This window comes from Scomber japonicus, chromosome 21 (genome assembly GCF_027409825.1).
Source record: "Scomber japonicus isolate fScoJap1 chromosome 21, fScoJap1.pri, whole genome shotgun sequence".
Taxonomy (NCBI): domain Eukaryota; kingdom Metazoa; phylum Chordata; class Actinopteri; order Scombriformes; family Scombridae; genus Scomber; species Scomber japonicus.
In genome coordinates, this window is record NC_070598.1 from 2,968,925 (window position 1) to 2,988,662 (window position 19,738).

Consider the following 19,738-nt stretch of genomic DNA (forward strand, 5'->3'; position numbering starts at 1 on the left):
GTTTGCTGACAGTTGTAAACGAGGCGGGTTATAATTAAACTGTTCTCATCTCTTTCATCTTTCATCTCTTCATCTCTCATTGTATGATGTCGCGTGTTAGTTTCTAGCTCCATGTGAGTAATTAATGTCATGTCACGGCAGGTATTTCCCACACACACCCTCGATCAAACCAAACGACCTTTTCAAAGATTTAAAACTGTGTGTCCGTTACACTTTCAATTGTTAAAACAATAATAAGTGATGAAAGTGAGATTAAGTCGCCTCTGACATGTTTTATTTATTTTTGGAATAATATAAAGAAATCCTGCATGGTGATTGGAGCTGTGATGAAGGAATAGATTTAGAAAACATCATTTTTATAAGATAAAATGGCACATTTTTGATATTTACAGCATCACAAAGGAAATAATTTGATGGTTTTCTTCATTGTACATAATAATAAGATGAATTTCATTGAGTTTTGGACTGTTGAGATGACATTTGAAGGTGTTTTATTGAGAAAATAATTGGAAACTTAATTGACAATGAATATAATTACTGCCTTAAAGCCCTAATAATGGAGGAGATTAAATCCAAATCTATTAATGCAATTATAAAATACCACAGAATCACACCTGGCAATAAGTATGTAGACACAACTACCATTGTGTTTTATCTTCTGCCAGCCTCCATTCTTCTGGTCTATTACAGTCATCTTTCTGTGCAAAAAATGTATTCAAAAGTTGATCTGAAGCTAATATGAAGCTTCAGCATCCAAATGACTCAAATCTTCATCTTCTAGGAAACCTGACTGCTGTTTAAGACACTTTAAAACATTGTAAACTTTTCCTTTAAGGTCCAGTTTGTGTTTTCTGTGGCACCATCTAGTGGCATAAATGAGAACTGCATGAGTAATGAATTTGGGGCAGTCTGAGGTTTTCTGAGGACAAAGCTATTTTCATTTTCATCAGTGATGGTTTTCCATTTGTGTGACAGCCTGATAAGACTTGAACACAGAGAGACAAATACCCAGTGATGATGGAAGTGAAACAGTATCCCTTCATCACTGAGTCAAATCAGACTGATTAAATGTGTTGCATCAACTCTGATATCCCTGTGGTGACAGTTATCTCGCTTTTGTTGATCTGTGGTTTTGCACAGACGATACTGAATATATAAAGGTTCATTTTATTTTACTAATCTGCATCATGCTCTTTGTTTGATCCTCACAACAGCAAACTTCCCCTCATGATTATCCAGCTGACACAGGTGCAGGGCTGCTACTAATGATTGTCACCTTAAAATGTTTGGTTTATAAAATGTCCCGAGGCTTGAACTTATTTCTTAAATCGCTTGTTTTGTCTGACAAACAGTCCAAGAACCTCCTAATGATGTTTATTTATTACAACCTTGGACAAAGAAAAACTGCAAATCAAAACCCAGAAGATGCAAAAACCTTTAGATGATGGCCAATTAGATTAGTGAGATGAGTAGAAGGTCGGCAGTATGATCACCAGATGGGGCGGATAAATTTGAATTAGGGAAAGTTAAAGGGAAAGGTTAGAGTTGGCACTATTTACCCTTCACTCATCACAGCTGCTGAGATGCTGTCGAGCAAGGTGTTGAACTCCTAACTGCGCCAGACTGTGGTTGTACTGGGCAAGTTCAACTTAAAATTAAAGCACCAAAGTGTAAAAATCTTTATGTGATTAAAAGATTATTATATGCTGTGATGTTTGCAATGGATGATGAGACAGTCAGATGTTTAAATCCTGCATACAGCAGTTTTAACATGGCACATATGGATTAAGGTCATTAGATTAAGGCTACTATCCTTATGAATGTCCCCTCAAACTAGGACTAAGATGAGCAAGAAGACCTTTATGTTTTCTGCAGAATGAGCTTAAACTCCAGGACCTGGCCTCAAATATAAAGAGTTTAAAAGCTTTGTCAAGTCAACGGTTGTTGGGTCTATACAAAACTTGTAAATGTTTTGATTGATAACAGTATTCTCCAAACTCAATTAAATTCATTGACTAGCACTTTGAAATATCTTTCTTTTTTATTGTGATGTTATGTTTGTCTTGAAACTGTATGTTCTGCTGCTAATCTTGGACAGATCTCTCTTGTAAAATGGATTGTAAACTCAATAAGACTATAACCTGGTAAAATAAAGGTTCAATAAAAATAAAAAATAATAATAATTTTACTTGTGCTTACACAGGAGGAAACATCACAGTCAGTGGGGGTTTGTATATATGTGTCTCCAATCTTAATCTATGATATCATTTTTGTGTTTATAGGCAAAATTTGTGTTACCATGAGTCCACTTAACACACCCAAATTTATGTAAACAAAGTAGTATTTCTTTTGAAACACATTAAACATGTTAGGATATCTTTGCTGTAAACATGGAAAATTAGAGGAATGTGTAATAAATTGTGGACTTCGACTATTAAAATAATAATAATATAAAACAGCTGTATCATGAGGTAAGCTGTAACTAGCATGACCCCCAGAGCTCCTCAGATCTTACCGGTGTCAGTAGCTGGTGTATCCGCCCTGAGGATTATGTAGCCCGGTAACTTAATGGCGTTGGGGACGGTGCTGTTAAACCATGTTTCGGTAAAAATCATAACACTTTATACCATAATCCTTTTTATAAGAGGTGATAGTAGTTGTAGTTCATCCATGACCATGTTGTCCACCACAGACTGTACATTAGAGAGGAAAATGCCGGGTAGAGATAGCCGTTGAGAAGTTAGCCGTTGAGCAGTTAGCCGTTGTCTTAGTTTTAACAGGTTAATAGGGGCATTACATTTATTATTATCGCGTTATTTCAAACCCAATTTAAGCGTCAGAAGACAGATAAGAGTCGGTGTTAAAACTACGGTCCACTACACAGCTGTTGCAGGAGACAATGCTGTATTAGTTAGCGGCCCTTCTCTGTCTCTCTGTCCGGTCTCACCCTCGCTTTCTCCGGCTTGCCATTCGAACGTTACTCCGGTGCTTAATCATGCGAGTCCTACATACAGGCCCTCACCTGTGATTGTCATGGAAACGATTCGACGCCGAACTTCATTGATAAAAAACGACGATTTAACGTAAAGATAATTGCAATGTGTCACTTCATTTAAGTTACATTTTTATTCAAATTAGTCCTCATTTACCTACAAAATATATGCCGAATTAAACAATGGCTCTTTGTGTGTTGCTTAACAATATATACCATCCAGGCTGCTCGTCTTAAACCTAAAAACAAGGCTTATTTTAAATTGTGTATGTTAAGGGAGTTCGGTATCAAACTGGTCAATAGGGGGCAGGCTTGAGCGCCTTCAGCAGGACACGCCCCCAGCTTTTCAGAGCTCAAATCCCGCTTGTTTTTTTTCATGATTTTGAAAACTAATTTTATATATTTTTATGTTTTTAATCAAATTTGGCTGAGTGTTTAATAACACATTTTCCTGTTGTATGAAAAACTCTGAAGACATTTATTATTGCTTTACACAGATTTTCAGAATATAAGTCTTCCCCAACACCCAGAAAAATACAGCCTTTTTCTTATGTTACAGCCCTGCTTCTATTAAAGCAATTTGATATTATAGAGAACACAAAGTACTGCAATCAAATCACATACAACTTGACACTTGAATTATACATTTTACATGGATGTTATATCACGTTTAATGTCATGTATCGTCACTACCACGCTTCATATCACCTATGCTCTGAACATTTGTACACTTATACCTGCATTTGGTAAATGTCCTGATTAAAGTGCTAAACTGAGTGCACATGATTTTTTTGAACTTCAAGGTAGAATTAGTGAGTGAAAAAATGAAGGTCAAGTCTCATGAAAACCAGATCCATTTTCAATGACTTATTAATACCTCATTTATTCCATCATTTCACACAAAAAGCAACACATGACATGGTACTGCAGATTGTTTTTTTAAGGGGGCCTCAACAAGAAAACAGTCTGTGCAAAATAGTGCATTTCATAAAGACACAGTGATCAAAGCCAGACAAAGAAAAGATGGGATAAGTCAGTGTCTCCACCTCTACAGCTCAGGTTTGTGTCAAATGAGGCGATGGATGTTCACAATTAATAAGTGCAATGAATGCCTGTCTTCCCGCAATAAGAATAACAATGAAACCATCCAAAACAATATCAACCATGGTCACGATTTTCTTTTAAAGTATGTCATAAATATAACAATTACAGATTTTTCCAAAGTTGAATTGAATCATAACGGTGAAAGTAAAACATGATGCAGATTTATCTGTTGAGAGGCTTTTGGAGCAGGAGGTAGAAACAAAGGGAGGTAGAGAGCAAGATTTGAAAAGAAGAATATATTTAAGGTCCCATTTTCCATAAATATAAATATAAACAGTAGAGTTTCAGGTGTATCTGGCAGGCACACTGTTGAGCATCAATAAACGTCCATGGCTTTCATTCAGCTTGCAGGGTTCATGCTTTTAATGGCAACGAGCTGCTGTCATGCTGTCTTGCTGCAGGTAATTTCCATGATGGGGTTGTTTTGTTTTGGAGGGGGTTTTTTTGGTAACTTTTACAGCACAAAACAGCACCATGCAGATCACAAACACACCAACAAGGAAGACACTGAGGAGTATTAGTGCTGCGTTCCAGAAATGTCAGAAAATCAGAAATCCTGAGTTTGAATTTCAAGAAGGAAACATGAGGTTTCCAAAGTCACTAACTTTCTCTAAAGTGTTAGGAAAGTTAAGCTCGAGGTCAACTTTCACAATGACGTGGTCTTAAAGCTGCACTAATCAATGTTTTTATATATGAATGGTAGATAAATTGTGTGATGTGAGATATGGAAGAGGTCACACAGAGGATTATCAGCCTCGACTCTGCTGCTCCTGCTTATTCTCTCTAAGCTCATCAGTTTGGTTTTTATTCATCTCATCAACTCTTTTTCCTGCAGGCAGACGTGTTTGGCAAAAAAAAGTCAACAGCAGCTGAGACTATACTTGGTGAGGAAAGTGGACGGTTTAGCAGCTAAGGAGACGGATATTTTTGGACAGTGGTGGAGACCAAACCAAAGCTAACTATATATGACAAATGAATGGTAATGCTAATGATCTGTCAGTTTCAAGCCAAGAACACATAATTTACATAATTTTGTGTTTTTATCTTTTTCTACTGCCACAAAGAGGCCAAAAAATAACAATTACTGCAGCTTTAAATGTCTTACATTATAACATGACATATAACGTGACATTTCAGAGACTCACACTATTAGAGTTTTTATCTAAAAGACTTTCTGTCATTGTTACTAGCAGCTGAAGCTTCACCTAACCAACCAAAGCTACCTAATATCTCTGATATAAAGTCTGCTGTAACTCAGAGCTGGAGAACTACATTTCTGCTTTCAGACACCAACTGGAACGCAACCTTGTAATAAAGTAATCATGCAGTCTGTGTATGTATGTATGTATGTATGTATGTATGTATGTATGTATGTATGTTTCTATGTATGAATGCATGTATTATGTTTCTATGTATGTATATATGAGCACTCACTGGCTTTATTAGGTTCACCTATGCAACCTAATGCAATCCAATACAACAGCTCTGCTACTTTTATGACGTTTATATATTTTCAGTTTTGGTCAACATTATCAGGAAGGTGAAAACATAAATTCTACATTATGTTTATTCCTGAGGTTGTACTAAGTGGTGGTGGTGTATTGAGGTGCATTATATTGACCTGACTGGTGTTCCTCATATTTTGCCCCTTCTCATGTATGTTAATGTAGTAGACCAAATATCAGGAACATCAGTCAATATAATGAACCCTAATACACCACCTAAAAACTGAAAATGTATAAACTTCATAAATGTAGACTTTATAGCAGAGCTGTTGTATTGGATTGAGTTAGATTGCACAGGTGATCCTAATGAAGAGGACAGTGAGTGTATGTATGTAGTCTAACAAACCACAAAAAGAACTACGAAGATGAGATCATTAGTCTTCAAAGTATAAAAACAGGTCACTTAAGGTTTAATACAGAATCCACAGTATGAGGAATGTAATGTAATTAATGCGTTAACATCAGGCTGAAGTCTGTCATATTTGGCACTTGTGATTTTCTGTTTGACATAAATATTAACGTTTAAAAGCAGGGGCTCGGAGATAGTACGTAGATATGTGACGAGACAGACGAGTTGTAGAAAAAATGGCTGGAGACGTCCGACAGGCTCTTCTTCTTCTTCTTCTTCTCTGTGCCGCCATCTTCATAAAAGTGTCTGTTAGTGTCTTTTCAAACCAGCGCAGAAGAGTCAGAGCTGCATTCACCGTTCCTGGACGTTGCATAGTAGAGAACGAAGGAGCAGGATGTTCATTTCTTTAAAAAGGAGATTCTTATTAGAGAGTAATAGCTTGGTGGTGAGGGGCAGGAGGAGGAGGGCGTATCAGACCCCCAGAGTGCATCCATTACTTCCTTTTTACTTCTTTCCTCGTCTCGTGTTTCTTCTTCTTGTAAATGTGAGGCCCATGTTGTCAGGCACTGTACGAGTTCAACGCTTCATCTGCTGGTTGAGCTCTCTCTCTCTTTCTCTCTCTCTCCCTCTCTCTTTCTCTCTCTTTCTCTGTGTTTATGTGTTTAAAACAACAATGTACTTAGTGTACATTTAGCGCTTCTGAGAAGTATCTGTCTCTGTTCTTGGTGCGTATACAGTACATGTATGTAATTTAAGCAGGTGTGTTGGTAACGTTTGTGCATTCAGTGGTGCTGATGGTCCAGAGGCTTTGTCACAAATCTGACGCCACTTTGGAGGCCATTTTTTTGGCTGCTAATGTTGATCATGTGATGGTAATTTTCAGTAAAATATCTGAGTCTCTTCTGTAAAGCGCTCATATTAAACTCTGAGCGAAGTCTCACTGAAAGATGTTATTCTGAGGTTTCAGCTTAATCCAAGCCTCTCTAGAATTGCACATTTAAGTTCAAATTCAAGTTCAAGCATTTGGATATTATAACACCTTCAATAGGTCGAAAATGTTCTGTGGCTCGATACAGAACCCACAGTGCAACGCTTGGGAGAAACTGCTGCCTGGCAGAGTCTACTTAGTGCTGAAAACCCCTCTTTCTTCCTTGGTGAGACATCAATGTTTAAACTACCTCGACTACAAACCTCTGCCAATGATACAGGCAGATTTTACCAGAACTGTTATTAACTGTTCCTGTAAATAAATGACTTTTAATGGAGTAAATAACTCTCTCTCTAACTCTAACTTCTCTAATCCAGGTCCTACATTTAAAGAATATGTGCAGCTGTTTTCAGACACTAGCAGCTCTAAAATGGCACCAGAGTGAGCGTCATCGACCTGCCAGCCTTCCACAAGCTGTGCCTGAACACATGAATGCACAGGTGAGTCCTGCCGTCTCAGGTCCAGACCTCCATGGGCACCATGGCCTCCTTGGAGCCGATGGGAGGAAGCAGGTTCTGCTCGCTCAGGAACTGCAGAGGAAACTGTACGAGGAAGCCGCGGATCTTCTTCAGCTCCTCGTGAGCGCGGGCCGGGTCCTCCTTGTCCAGACCCAGCTTGGCCAGGTAGCCCTCCAGCTCCAGGATGTTACGGACGTCGCTCGATGGCAGAGAGCGGAAAACCTGGAGAGAGGAGAGAGAGGGTGAAGAGTCAGACTGAGAAGCAGAGACTTATATCAAGAGCTGCATCTGAACTGGCTCCAAATACCAAAGTCACTTATCGATTTTCTAAAAATTACTTTTTAATGTCTTCCATTAACATTCAAGGTTACACAGTGCATTTGTCAAGATTTGACCATATAGTGGAGTGAAGTGAGCCTCCATAAAAAGACTTCATACGCTTAGTACACAGGGAAATGTAACTGCTGAACATTATGAAGCATTTCTAACAGTACAGACGGCAGTTGTTGGAATCAGCTAATGCTTAAAAATTAAACTTGTGTATGACAAGATGAAAAATATTCACATTTCTCTTCTTATTTGACCTTTAAACACACAACAAACTTGACATTTCTGACTTTCTAAAGCTGCTAAAATCTTCTGAAAATACCAGTGATTCATTCTTTTCATACTTCAAACAATATGACAGACAAGACATTCAAACCGGTATTGATATAAACGGATCAATTTAGGGACTAAATCTACTGGAGCTTTTGTAGATTTGTACTGTTTTTAAAGGATTTATATGATTTTTATGCTTTGGATTTGGATTTATACATTTTAAGTTAACACAACTTTTTTTATGTGTGGGAAAAAAATGTATCAGACACAATTTATTATTCCAAAAACGTCCTACAATATGTCTGTTCAGCTTGTGGTAGTGAGATTTGGTTCAGTGACAGTGAAGTTAATATAAAGAATTAGCTGATCAATGTTGTAAAGACTGCTTTGTTATTGATTTACAGATGGGAATGAGAGAAGGTTTTAAGAATGGTTTATTCATTTGTTCATTTACTAAATTCTACTGTAGTGAATAACACAAGGTTGGTTTGTGACCTTCTCATCCAAAATAAGATAAAAAAAGATTAAAAACAGATAAAAAATATCTCCATGAAGACAGAAACAGTAATATTTACTCTCTGGTAGATGGTGGCGTTAATAGCGCAGGTGGCCATCCAGACCTCCTTGTAGAACTGGTCACTGATGGGGTCGGACACGTCGATGGAGGGATCAGTGTTTGCACCCAGAATCATCCTGAGAGGTAAAAACAGAGCAGAGAGACGAGCGGTGAGACAAAAAAAAAGGACAATAAACAGGAAGCGATAGAAAGCTGCAGATACAGAATACAGATGTGATGATGAAATTTACTTTGTTGTTCAAATAATGGAGCTGAGAAATAAACTCAAGCTTCTTAAACAGAGGATAGATGTAATAAACATAATACATCTCTTGTTTGTCTGCAGATAAGAAAACTAGAGTCCAGAAGAAAGAGATAAAATATTTTCTTTTTCAACATAACAGGAGGAAGGAAGAAGGGAAGGAAGGAGAGAATGAAGGAGGGAGGAAGGAAAAGAGGAAGGAAAGAAGGACAGAGGAAAGGAGGAAGGGAGGACTGAGGAAGGAAGAAGGGGAGGAAAGAAAGATAGAAGGACAGAGGAAAGGAGGAAGGGAGGACTGAGGAAGGAAGAAGGGGAGGAAAGAAAGAAAGAAGGAGGAAGGAAGGAAGGAAGGATGGACAGAAGGATGGAAGAAAGGGGGATGGAGGAAGGGAGGAAAGAGAGAGGAAGGAAAGAAAGAGAGAAGGAGGGAGGAAGGACAGTTATTTTATCTTTAATGTCTAATATTTAACGTTAGCTGTATTTGACACTAATCAGACGTCACAATCAACCAGAGTTCAGGATGTCTTTCAGTACTTGAAACATTCGAGTCGGAGCTTCAGAGCGTATTTTCCAGCTTGGTATTCCTGTCCGTCCATCACCGACGTCACCGTCTCCGAGTCCTCCACGATCACCGCCACCTCGCTGTCCCTCTTTCCCAGCATGCTGCGGTCGTTGATGTTAGCAGAACCTGCAGTAACACACACACACACACACACACACACACACACACACACACACACACACACACACACACACACACACACACACACACACACACACACACACACACACACACACACACACACACACACACACACACACAGCAACAAGAAACATGTTATTAGAGTCGACCAGCAGATGGCGCTGCAACACCTGACTTCAGATGTGCATGTTCAAACTTTAAACTCCAAACTCCAATATTTTAAAGGTGCAGTGTGTAGAATTTACTGGCATTTAGCAGTGAGTATGTTTAGTAGAAAGGAGTGAGGAAGGAAGGGAGGAAGAAGAAAGGAAAGGAGGTAAGGATGGAAGGGAGGAAAGGGATGGAAGGGGGAAAGGAAAGAAAGAAGGGAGGAAGAAGGAAGGAAAGGAGGTAGGGATGGAAGGAAAGAGGGGAGGAAGGAAGGAAGGAAGGAAATGAGCGAGGAAGGAAGGGAAGGAAGGAGGGAAGGAGTCAGTTCCTCTATATGCCACCAAATTCTACACACTGCTCCTTTAAATAAGACACGCTCATACATAAGTGTTGTGTAATTACCGATGATGACGGTGTTGTCGTCGGCGATGAGCATCTTGCTGTGGACGTAGATGAGCTCGGTGACCAGCTTCCCCTCCAGGTCAGCGTGAGTCCTCAGACCAGCGATGGAGATGTAGTTCATCCACTGATCTCCCACTGAAGGGAAGAAGCAGCAGAGTTTACACCTGAGCAGGTATTCACTATCAGACATATAACTCTTCTGTATGATATATTAATGCCAGCAAGGAAGGAAGGAAGGAAAGAAGGAAAGAAGGGAGGGAGGGAGAAAGGAAAAGAGGAAGGGAGGAAAGAAGGGAGAAGGAGAGAAGGAAGGAAGGAAGGGAAGGAGGGAGGGAGGAAGGAGGGAAGGAAGGAAGGAAGGTAGGAGGGAGGGAGGAAAGAAGGAAGGTAATGGGAAGGAAAGAAAGAGAGAAGGAGGGAGGAAGGACAGATGGATGGAAGGTAAGGAAAGAAGGAACAGTCGAACCAGATGGGGTCACAAGGGAGGGAGGGAGGGAGGAGGGAAGGAAGGAAGGTAGGAGGCAGGAAGGAAAGAAGGAAGGTAATGGGAAGGAAAGAAAGAGAGAAAGAAGGAAGGAAGGAAGGAAGGAAGGAAGGAAGGAAAGGAAAGAAGGAAGGAAGGTAGTGAATGAGTGAATAAAGGAGAGATTTCAGACACAGCCTATAAGTCTCTCTAGTCTCTACAACTTGATATTCATTGTGGACTAAAATAAACCTGAAGATACAGAAAGTCAAAGTGGAAACATTTTATACTTTAAGAAATATTTGGCACTAACGTCAAGTCTCTGTGTGACGTGAAATAAATGGTTTAGAAAACATGAAAAACGAGGCGTGTGGTAAACTCATGAACCAGCGAGCAGATGTGAAGGTTTGGTTGTTTTTGGCTCTTCTGTTGTTTTATATGTTTGTGGGTTTGTGCAGTTTGGGTTAAATAAGAGGGTTTGGTTGAGTTCTGCTGTGGATTGAAGCTTTAATGACAGACTAAAATAATATGCTTTCCCTCCAGAACTGCATGTGGATATCATCAAAAGAACAAAGAACACATTTAGAGTATTTTTGGTAGTGTTAATGAGATTCAGTGCTGTACAGATATAGTCTGGGGCTTTAAGCTGCGTTCAGACTGCAGGCAAAACTGATTCTAATCTGATTCCTTCTCAAATCTGATTTTTAGGTCTGACTGTTCACACTGTTTTTAGCAAGTGTCCAAATCGGATTTGGCTCTGTTCAGACTGGGCCACATTTAATTGCGACAGGGACAGCGACAACAAACCCTCGAGCTTCACTTGAACGGAGCCATCTCCCCAAAGATTAAGAATATGGTTTAGTCCTCTGTCCCATGGACTGATGTTTACGTCCTCCAGTGATATCACCTAGCAACAACAACTGGAATAAGCTCGGGTCTGGTGTCGCATAGAGTAACGTAGCGTGGAGACGTAGAGAGACGTCACGGACAGTCAAATCTGATATGAGTGTTTGGATGTTCAGACTCACACACATCTGTCCAAACTTCCTCCCAAAGGTGGTTTCAATCTGGTTTGCAAAAATCGGATCTCATGTGATTTATAACTGTTCAGACTTCATAAGAGCATCTGGTTCCAATCTAGATGGGCTAAAAATCGGATTTTGGCTTGCAGTGTGAACGCAGCATTTGATGCAGTTTAGTAGTTTATGTTTCAACTGTACATCCAACTAGTGTAAGCAGAGCAACCACATCTTCTATCAGTGACACATCAATGGAGAAACTGACAGTGTGTCTGCAGGCTTAAAGCTGCTGTCATCATCTGACTCTGACTTACTCTCTCTCCTGAGCTGTGAGATGATGGATTGGTCTCCTCTGTTCATGGTCCTGCAGAGACAGAAGCACAATAAGAACAGCAGCAGTGATGGTGGATGAGCAGCAGATCCACATTCCTCACAGTACAAGCCTTTGTGTGTCAGTGTGTTTGCACGGGGAGGGCCGAGTGTTTACACAAGAATGCAGCCTGGACAGTAAAATAAATGTCAGCCTCGAAAAGAAAGGCATGTACACACACAAACACACACACAGACAAACACACACACACACACGCACACACACGTATATGAATGTACGGAGAGTTTACAGCCCTGTGGGTGCAGAGATAAGGTGTGGCGGTAATCTATTTTGCTCCTTCCGGGATTTAACCCTCATTAAACAAACCTAGACAGCAGGTGAGTTCATGGCAGCTCTCTTATCATCATGGTTGTGCTCATGCAAACACACACACACACACACATACACACACACATACACACATACACACACACATAGAGATACACACACAAACACACCTGTAGTTAAAGTGCATGACAGCCTGGATGGCGCTGCCCCCTCCAGTGTTGATGTCGCCCTCGAAGCCAGGCAACAGAGGCGTCACCACGTACACACGGTACTTTTTACCCTCCCTAAAACAAATGGAAAACACACAGAGAGAGAGAACATCATGGATATATAATTATGCAATAAGTACAACTCCAAAAAACGACAGCTGCAGATGTTTACTTTGCAACAGTAAGGCTTTACAGAGAAGTCATGAATCTAGCAGGCATATATGGATCATCTCTGAGGTTTACTGTCTATACATCTCCACCACCCAGGTCAGAAACACAGATTCAGGTTTAAGCCTCACTGATTGTCACAGCTCTTCAGATCCATCCTTCCTTCCTTCCTTCCTTCCTTCCTCCCTTCCTCCCTTCCTTCCTTCCTCTGTCTTTCTTTCCTCCCTTCCTTCCTCCCTCTCCCCTTCCTTCTTTTCTCCCTCCCTCCTATTTTCCTTCCTTCTTTCCTTTCCTTTCGTCTCTTCCTTCCTCCCTCCCTTCCTCCCACCCTCCTTTCCTTCCTTCTTCCTCTGCTCCATCCTTCCTTCGTTCCTCCCTTCCTTCTTCCCTCCCTCCCTTCCTTCCTTCCTTCCTTCTACCTCTGTTCCATCCTTCCTTCTTCCTGCCTTCCTTCCTTGACTCGAGGACAACAGGAGGGTTAAAAGAAAACAAAACAGGTCAGAAACACAGATTCAGGTTTAAGCCTCAATGATTGTCACGGTTCTTCAGATTCAGTAGAAGGTAGACTGGAGGAAGAAAGCAGCCATGACAGTTGACAGTAATAGGCTGAGAAACACGTCAATAAAGCAAACACCCTCCCAATCAGACCTCTGTGTAAGACGTGGTTTAATAAAACTGTTTTAACCTTCCTGTCATCCTCCCGGGTCAAATTGTCCCCGTCTGTTTTGACTGTTCCTTCTTTCCTTCCTTCCTTCCTTCTTTCCTTTCCTCCTTTCCTTCTTCCCTCCCTCCCTCCCTCCTTCTGTCTGTCTGTCCTTCCTCCCTTCCTTCTTTCCTCTGTCTTTCTTTCCTCCCTTCCTCTTTCCTTCCTTCCTCCCGCCCTCCTTTCCTTCCTTCTACCTCCGTTCCATCCTTCCTTCTTCCTTCCTCCCTCCCTCCCTCCCTTCCTTCCTTCCTTCCTTCCTTCCTTCCTTCCTTCCTTCTACCTCCGTTCCATCCCTTCCTTGACTCGAGGACAACAGGAGGGTTAAAAAAAGTACTGCTACAGTTTACTATCATAAAAAATACACAGAGACAAGAACAAGGAGGTTGAGCACATATTCAGATTAACTTTTTTAGAAGCCAGCTAATTCTGAATTTGTTGAGACCAATTATGCAAAGACATCATCAGTGGATGCAAATCTGAGCAACAAGAAGTCCGGATCTAACAGCAGGAGTTTAAAAAAAGGGTTTCAAATTCAACTTATCTCAAATCTTTCTTTTTTTTCTTTTTTTTAAATATATTTTTTAATGGACCTTTAATGGACAGACAAGTAGAGAGAGACAGGAAACTGGAGGCAGAGAGGGGGAGTGACACGCAGGACAGGACCGCTCGGTGCGGGATTCGAACTGGGGTCGCCTGCAACGAGGACTGTAGCCTCAGCACATGGGGCGGGTGCTCTACCCACTGAGCCAAACACCGCCACATCTCAAATCTTTCTGACTGAAATTCACAAATGCATATAAAGAAGAAGAAAAGAAGAACAGGTGCAAAAAACAAGAATTAAGACAGTTTTAAGATCAGCTAAGTGTACAGCCTGTAGATTCAGTTGGTTGCAATCTGCAGCATCACCACTAGGTGTCACTAAATCCTACTAACTGGTCCTTTAAATAACACGATAGATAGACAGATAGATAGATAGCTGTGTGTTTTGTATATTAAAGAGGTAAACTATGTTCTCTATGAATCATTTTAATGAGGACGCCAGATTAGCATCTAGCAGCTGCAGATGACGGCTGCTGTTTGGTGTAAATCCATTGTTACAACTAATAAACATCTGGACAGGTTTTGGCACATTAAGACAAACTCTGTTCTTCTTTATATCAACTTATGTCAACTTAAACTGTGAGAAACAAGAAGGAGAAGACATTTATAAGAGCTGTCACATGCTGTTTATTCATTTAAGCTGCTAGAGAAACCAAGTCAGGTCAGTGTGTTAGTGTGTGTGTGTGTGTGTGTGTGTGTGTGTGTGTGTGTGTGTGTGTGTGTTGGGCAGGATGTGTGTCGTCTGATAAGCTCTGATTCCCATGACAACTAAACATCAGAGAGAGAGATAGAGAGAGAGAGAGAGAGAGAGAGAGAGAGATAGAGAGAGAAAGGAGGAGAGAGAAGGGGAGAGAGAAGGGGAGAGAGAGAGAGAGAGAGAGAGACAGAGAGAGAGAGAGAGAGAGAGAGAGAGAGGGAGAGAGAGAGAGAGAGAGAGAGAGAGAGAGAGGGAGAGAGAGAGAGAGAGAGAGAGAGAGAGAGAGGGAGAGAGACAGTGACAGAGAGAGAGAGAGAGAGACAGTGACAGAGAGAGAGAGAGAGAGAGAGACAGAGAGACAGAGAGAGAGAGAGAGAGAGGAAGTGAGAGAGAGAAAGAGAGAGAGAGAGAGAGAGAGAGGGGGAGAGAGAAGGGGAGAGAGAGAGAGAGAGAGAGAGAGAGAGAGAGAGAGAGAGAGAGAGACAGTGACAGAGAGAGAGAGAGAGAAAGAGAGAGAGGGAGAGACAGAGAGAGAGAGGAAGAGAGAGAGAGCGAGAGGAAGTGAGAGAGAGAAAGAGACAGGGAGAGAGACAGGGGGGAGAGAGAAGGGGAGAGAGAGTAGAGAGAGAGAGAGAGAGAGAGAGAGAGAGAGAGAGAGAGAGAGAGAGAGAGAGAGAGAGAGAGAGAGAGAGAGAGAGAGAGAGAGAGAGAGAGAGGCACTTCAAATGGGAAACTATTCACATAAATGTTAACAGCAGCCAAGTTAAACACAACTGATGACTTGAAATCAGTCTATTAGTCGTCTGGAAGGCCAACAACGTCACAACATCCGCCATTAACAATGTGTGTGTGTGTGTGTGTGTGTGTGTGTGTGTGTGTTTTCTGGGAAATCATTTCAAGATAAGCCCAAGTACACACACACACACACACACACACACACACACACACACAAGGACGATGTTAGTGTGTGTTTTGTGTGTGATTATTATGAGTATGAGTATTTTTCTTGTAAATCCTTTTTCCGTAATACTAAAACACAAATACAGTTGATAAACCGTGTGTGTGTGTGTGTGTGTGTGTGTGTGTGTGTGTGTGTGTGTGTGTGTGTGTGTGTGTGTCTCTTACCTATATGCTTTGATGATGCGCTCGGCAATAGTGTCTCCTATCTTGTTGAATACGTGCCTGTTGTCTGCACAGCTGATGAAGAACTGATTCTGAAAGAGAGAACAAACAAAAACACACACGTCTATAAATGAACAATAACTTTCATCACTCTGCTCTCAGCTCAGGTTTATATCAAGTGTGAAAGACAAAAACAAGACAGCCAGGCTTTAGATTGAGAGGGTGAAGTTTATACCTGTAGGAACCAATTCATTTAAAGTCCTCCACATATATGTACAACGCTAGTTAGAAACCTGGTTATCTGTATATATGGACAGGAAATCAGTGTTTTCCAGGAGAAGTATAGCTTCCTGTATGTATGAGATTTAAAGGATAATTACCGTTTTTTACAGCAGTTTTTCTAGCATCAAATACGATCATTTACTCACCCAGACAACTTTGGATGAAATTAGCTCCAGTGTTGCGCCGTGTATATATCTGTATGATGTGAGTACACGGGGCACCGAAGCACAGCCTCTATATAACACATTATCTGCTGCGAAGCTAGTTCATCTCACCAATATTTAGTTATGATACATTAGTGCTATTCCCCTCCGAGCCCGTGGTGGCATGTGAGGCCAGGAGATATGCGTCTGGATGTGTCAGTAAGCGTCTGTATCACAACACTGGAGGATTTCTGCTCAATGATAAACCGGGCTGATGACATCATCCAGATCAGAGGTCAGCAGATCATCCTACAGACCCCGGATGTTGAAAACATGCCACCGCGGGCTCGGAGGAGAATAGCACTAAAGTATCATAACTAAATATTGGTGTAATGAACTAGTTTGGCGGCAGATAATGCGTGATATAGAGGCTGCACTTCGGTGCCCCGTGTACTCACATTATACAGATATACGCAGGGCAACACTGGAGAACGACTCCACATGACACCAAAGTTGTCTGGGTGAGTACATGATCGTATTTGATGCTAGAAATAAGGTCCAGGTTGTAAAAAACGGTATTTATACTTTAAAGAAGACACATTTTGCACATCTGCAGCTCTATATTAATATTCTGGGGGTCTAATAAAATATCTTTACATGCTTTCCAGTTAAAAACTCCTTATTTATCTTCTACTGGTCCTTTAAGCAGCCGCTCAGTTCAGCCTCTGTCTGTTAACATGCCGGCTAAACATATACCATGTTTAATGTCAGATATTATAACAGCATGTAAATGACAGAAATCATTTTAGAAAGCATGTTATGTTATATGTTATGTCCCCTTTAAGATTGCTGCAGGATGCTGGAAGTACAGCTGTAACTGAAGTGCATATAAAAACATTGTTTAGTTGATTTGCATTTAAAAGGAAATCCATTTATCACACTTTAAATGTCACAAAATGAACCCAAACATCCACAGGGGTTAGTGAGTATGTCTCCAACACTCACTGCTTTCATTGATTTCTGGCCACAGCTTTTTGTATTTACCAGGAAACTGCACTCTCTCTTTCTCCATCAATTATTCACTGACTCAGCCTTTAAAAAAAACCTCTGCTCAGAAGTCAGAGTGAATATTACTGCTGCATTAGGAAGTTGGAGGGAAATACATCCAGCAGGGTTGTGCATAATATTTGCTGCACTGTTAATCCATGGTTACAGTTAGTTTCATCATCAATGCTGTTGCTGTGGTTACCTTTAAGTTTAATAAAAACAGACCAGAACTATGATAAATGTCCTGATAAACAATTTCAAACAACAGAATCAGGTCTACTTGTGGTTCCTAGTATCTCTCAAAGTAGAACAGGAGGCAGAGTCTTCAGCTATCAGGCTCCTCTCCTGTGGAACCATCTTCCAGATTTGGTCCGGGGGGCAGACACCCTCCCTACGTTTAAGAGTAGGCTTAAAACTTTTCCTAGTTAGGGCTCCAGCTCCTAGCTTATGCTGCTATAGGCTTAGACTGCCGGGGGACTCCCATGATGCACTGAGCTCCTCTCTCCTCCTCCCTCTCTCCCTCTCTCTCTATCCATCTATATCCATTAACATTCATGTACTATTAATGCATTCAATAACCTAAACTTCCTCCCCGGAGTTGTCTGTGCTTTCTGGTCTCACAGGTAATCTGGGCCTGGAGACGTCCGGATGACAGATTCCAGTCCTGGACCTTCATTGTGCTTCTCTCTCCTCTCCTTCCTCTCTCTCTCCTCTCCTTCCTCTCTCTCCTCTATCCCTCCTCTCTCTCTCTCTCTCTCTCCTCTCCTTCCTCTCTCTCCTCTCCTCCTCTTCCTCTCTCTCTCCTCTCCTTCCTCTCTCTCCTCTATCCCTCCTCTCTCTCCTCTATCCTTCCTCTCTCTCCTCTATCCTTCCTCTCTCTCCTCTATCCTTCCTCTCTCTCTCCTCTCCTTCCTCTCTCTCTCCTCTCCTTCCTCTCTCTCCTCTATCCTTCCTCTATCTCCTCTATCCTTCCTTTCTCTCCTCTATCCTTCCTCTCTCTCCTCTCTTTCCTCTCTCTCCTCTATCCTTCCTTTCTCTCCTCTATCCTTCCTCTCTCTCCTCTCCTTCCTTTCTTTCCTCTCTACTCCAACCGGTCGAGGCAGATGTTCTCCCACTCTGAGTCTGGTTCTGAGGGTTCTTCCTGTTAAAAGGGAGTTTTTTCTCTCCACTGTGTCTCATGTGGGAATGTTGGGTCTCTTTAAAGTTAAAACCTGAAGAGATCAGTTTAGAAGCTGCTCTATGTGTAAAGTGCCTTGAGATAACTCTGTTGTGATTTGGTGCTATACAAATAAAGATTGATTGATTGATTGATTGAGAATAGACATATTTCCCTCTAGCATGTACTGAGGTGATACATGCAGGAGTTAAATGGTGCAGGATGCCTCTGATGATGTACAGCAGACAGATGAATACCTCTATGTAGATGAAGTACTGGCTGTTTTTGATGGTTTCCACGTAGGCGTTGTGGATGGACTCCTCGTGGTATTTGATGCCAGCAGACCAATCAGAAGCTGAACGAAGGATCTGAGAGAATAGGAAGAGAACATAATGCGTTCAGTCTTCTGTAGGAAAGACTCATAAAAGCTTTAACTTAGAGCACAGAGGTGTCAAACTCATTTTCATTCAAGGGCCACATACAGCCCAATTTGATCTGATGTGGGCCGGACCGTTAAAAAGATGGAAGGAAGGAGGGAAGAAAAAAAGGAAGGAAGGGATGGAAAGGAGACAGGAAAGAAAGATGGAAGGAAGGAGGGAGGGAAGAAAGATACTGTATGATGGACGGACAGAATGAAGGAAGGAAGAAAGGGAGGATAGACAGAAGAAAGGAAATAAGGAATGGATGGAAGGAAGGATAAAAGGAATGAAAAGAAGGCAGGATGGAAAGAAAGGGAGGAAGGAAGGAAATAGGGAAGGAAGGACAGAAGGAAGGAAGGAGGGAAGAAAAAAGGAAGGAAGGGACGGAAAGGAGACAGTAAAGAAAGATGGAAGGAAGGAGGGAGGGAAGAAAGATACTGTATGATGGACGGACAGAATGAAGGAAGGAAGGAGGAAGAAAGGGAGGAAGGACAGAAGAAAGGAAGTAAGGAATGGAAGGAAGGATAAAAGGAAGGAAAAGAAGACAGGGTGGAAAGAAAGGGAGGAAGGAAGGAAGGAAGGAAATATGGAAGGAAGGACAGAAGGAAGGAAGGAGGGATGAAAAAAAGGAAGGAAGAAAGGGAGGATGGACAGAAGAAAGGAAGTATGGAATGGATGCAAAGAAGGATAAAAGGAACGAAAAGAAGACAGGATGGAAAGAAAGGGAGGGAGGAAGGAAATATGGAAGGAAGGAAGAAAGGGAGGATGGACAGAAGAAAGGAAGTAAGGAATGGATGGAAGGAAGGATAAAAGGAACGAAAAGACAGGATGGAAAGAAAGGGAGGAAGGAAGGAAATATGGAAGGAAGGACAGAAGGAAGGAAGGAAGGAAGGAAGGAAGGACAGAAGGAAGGAAGGAGGGATGAAAAGAAGGAAGGAAGAAGAGTGGGCCGGATTGGACCCCTCGGTGGACCGGTTCTG

At 41.4% G+C, this 19,738-nt stretch overlaps 1 protein-coding gene across 1 annotated transcript in view; it reads right to left on the reverse strand.

Annotated features, from left to right (window-relative positions):
* Positions 1-7,321: 7,321 nt before the first annotated feature.
* pld1b (phospholipase D1b) overlaps positions 7,322-19,738 on the reverse strand; it is a 47,332-nt gene continuing 34,915 nt past the window's right edge. Inside the window, 8 exon segments of the mRNA XM_053342170.1 lie at positions 7,322-7,618; positions 8,572-8,689; positions 9,349-9,502; positions 10,070-10,204; positions 11,866-11,915; positions 12,380-12,493; positions 15,715-15,803; positions 18,597-18,707. Of these exon segments, the coding sequence (XP_053198145.1) occupies positions 7,394-7,618; positions 8,572-8,689; positions 9,349-9,502; positions 10,070-10,204; positions 11,866-11,915; positions 12,380-12,493; positions 15,715-15,803; positions 18,597-18,707 (996 nt within the window). The 3' untranslated portion in view covers positions 7,322-7,393.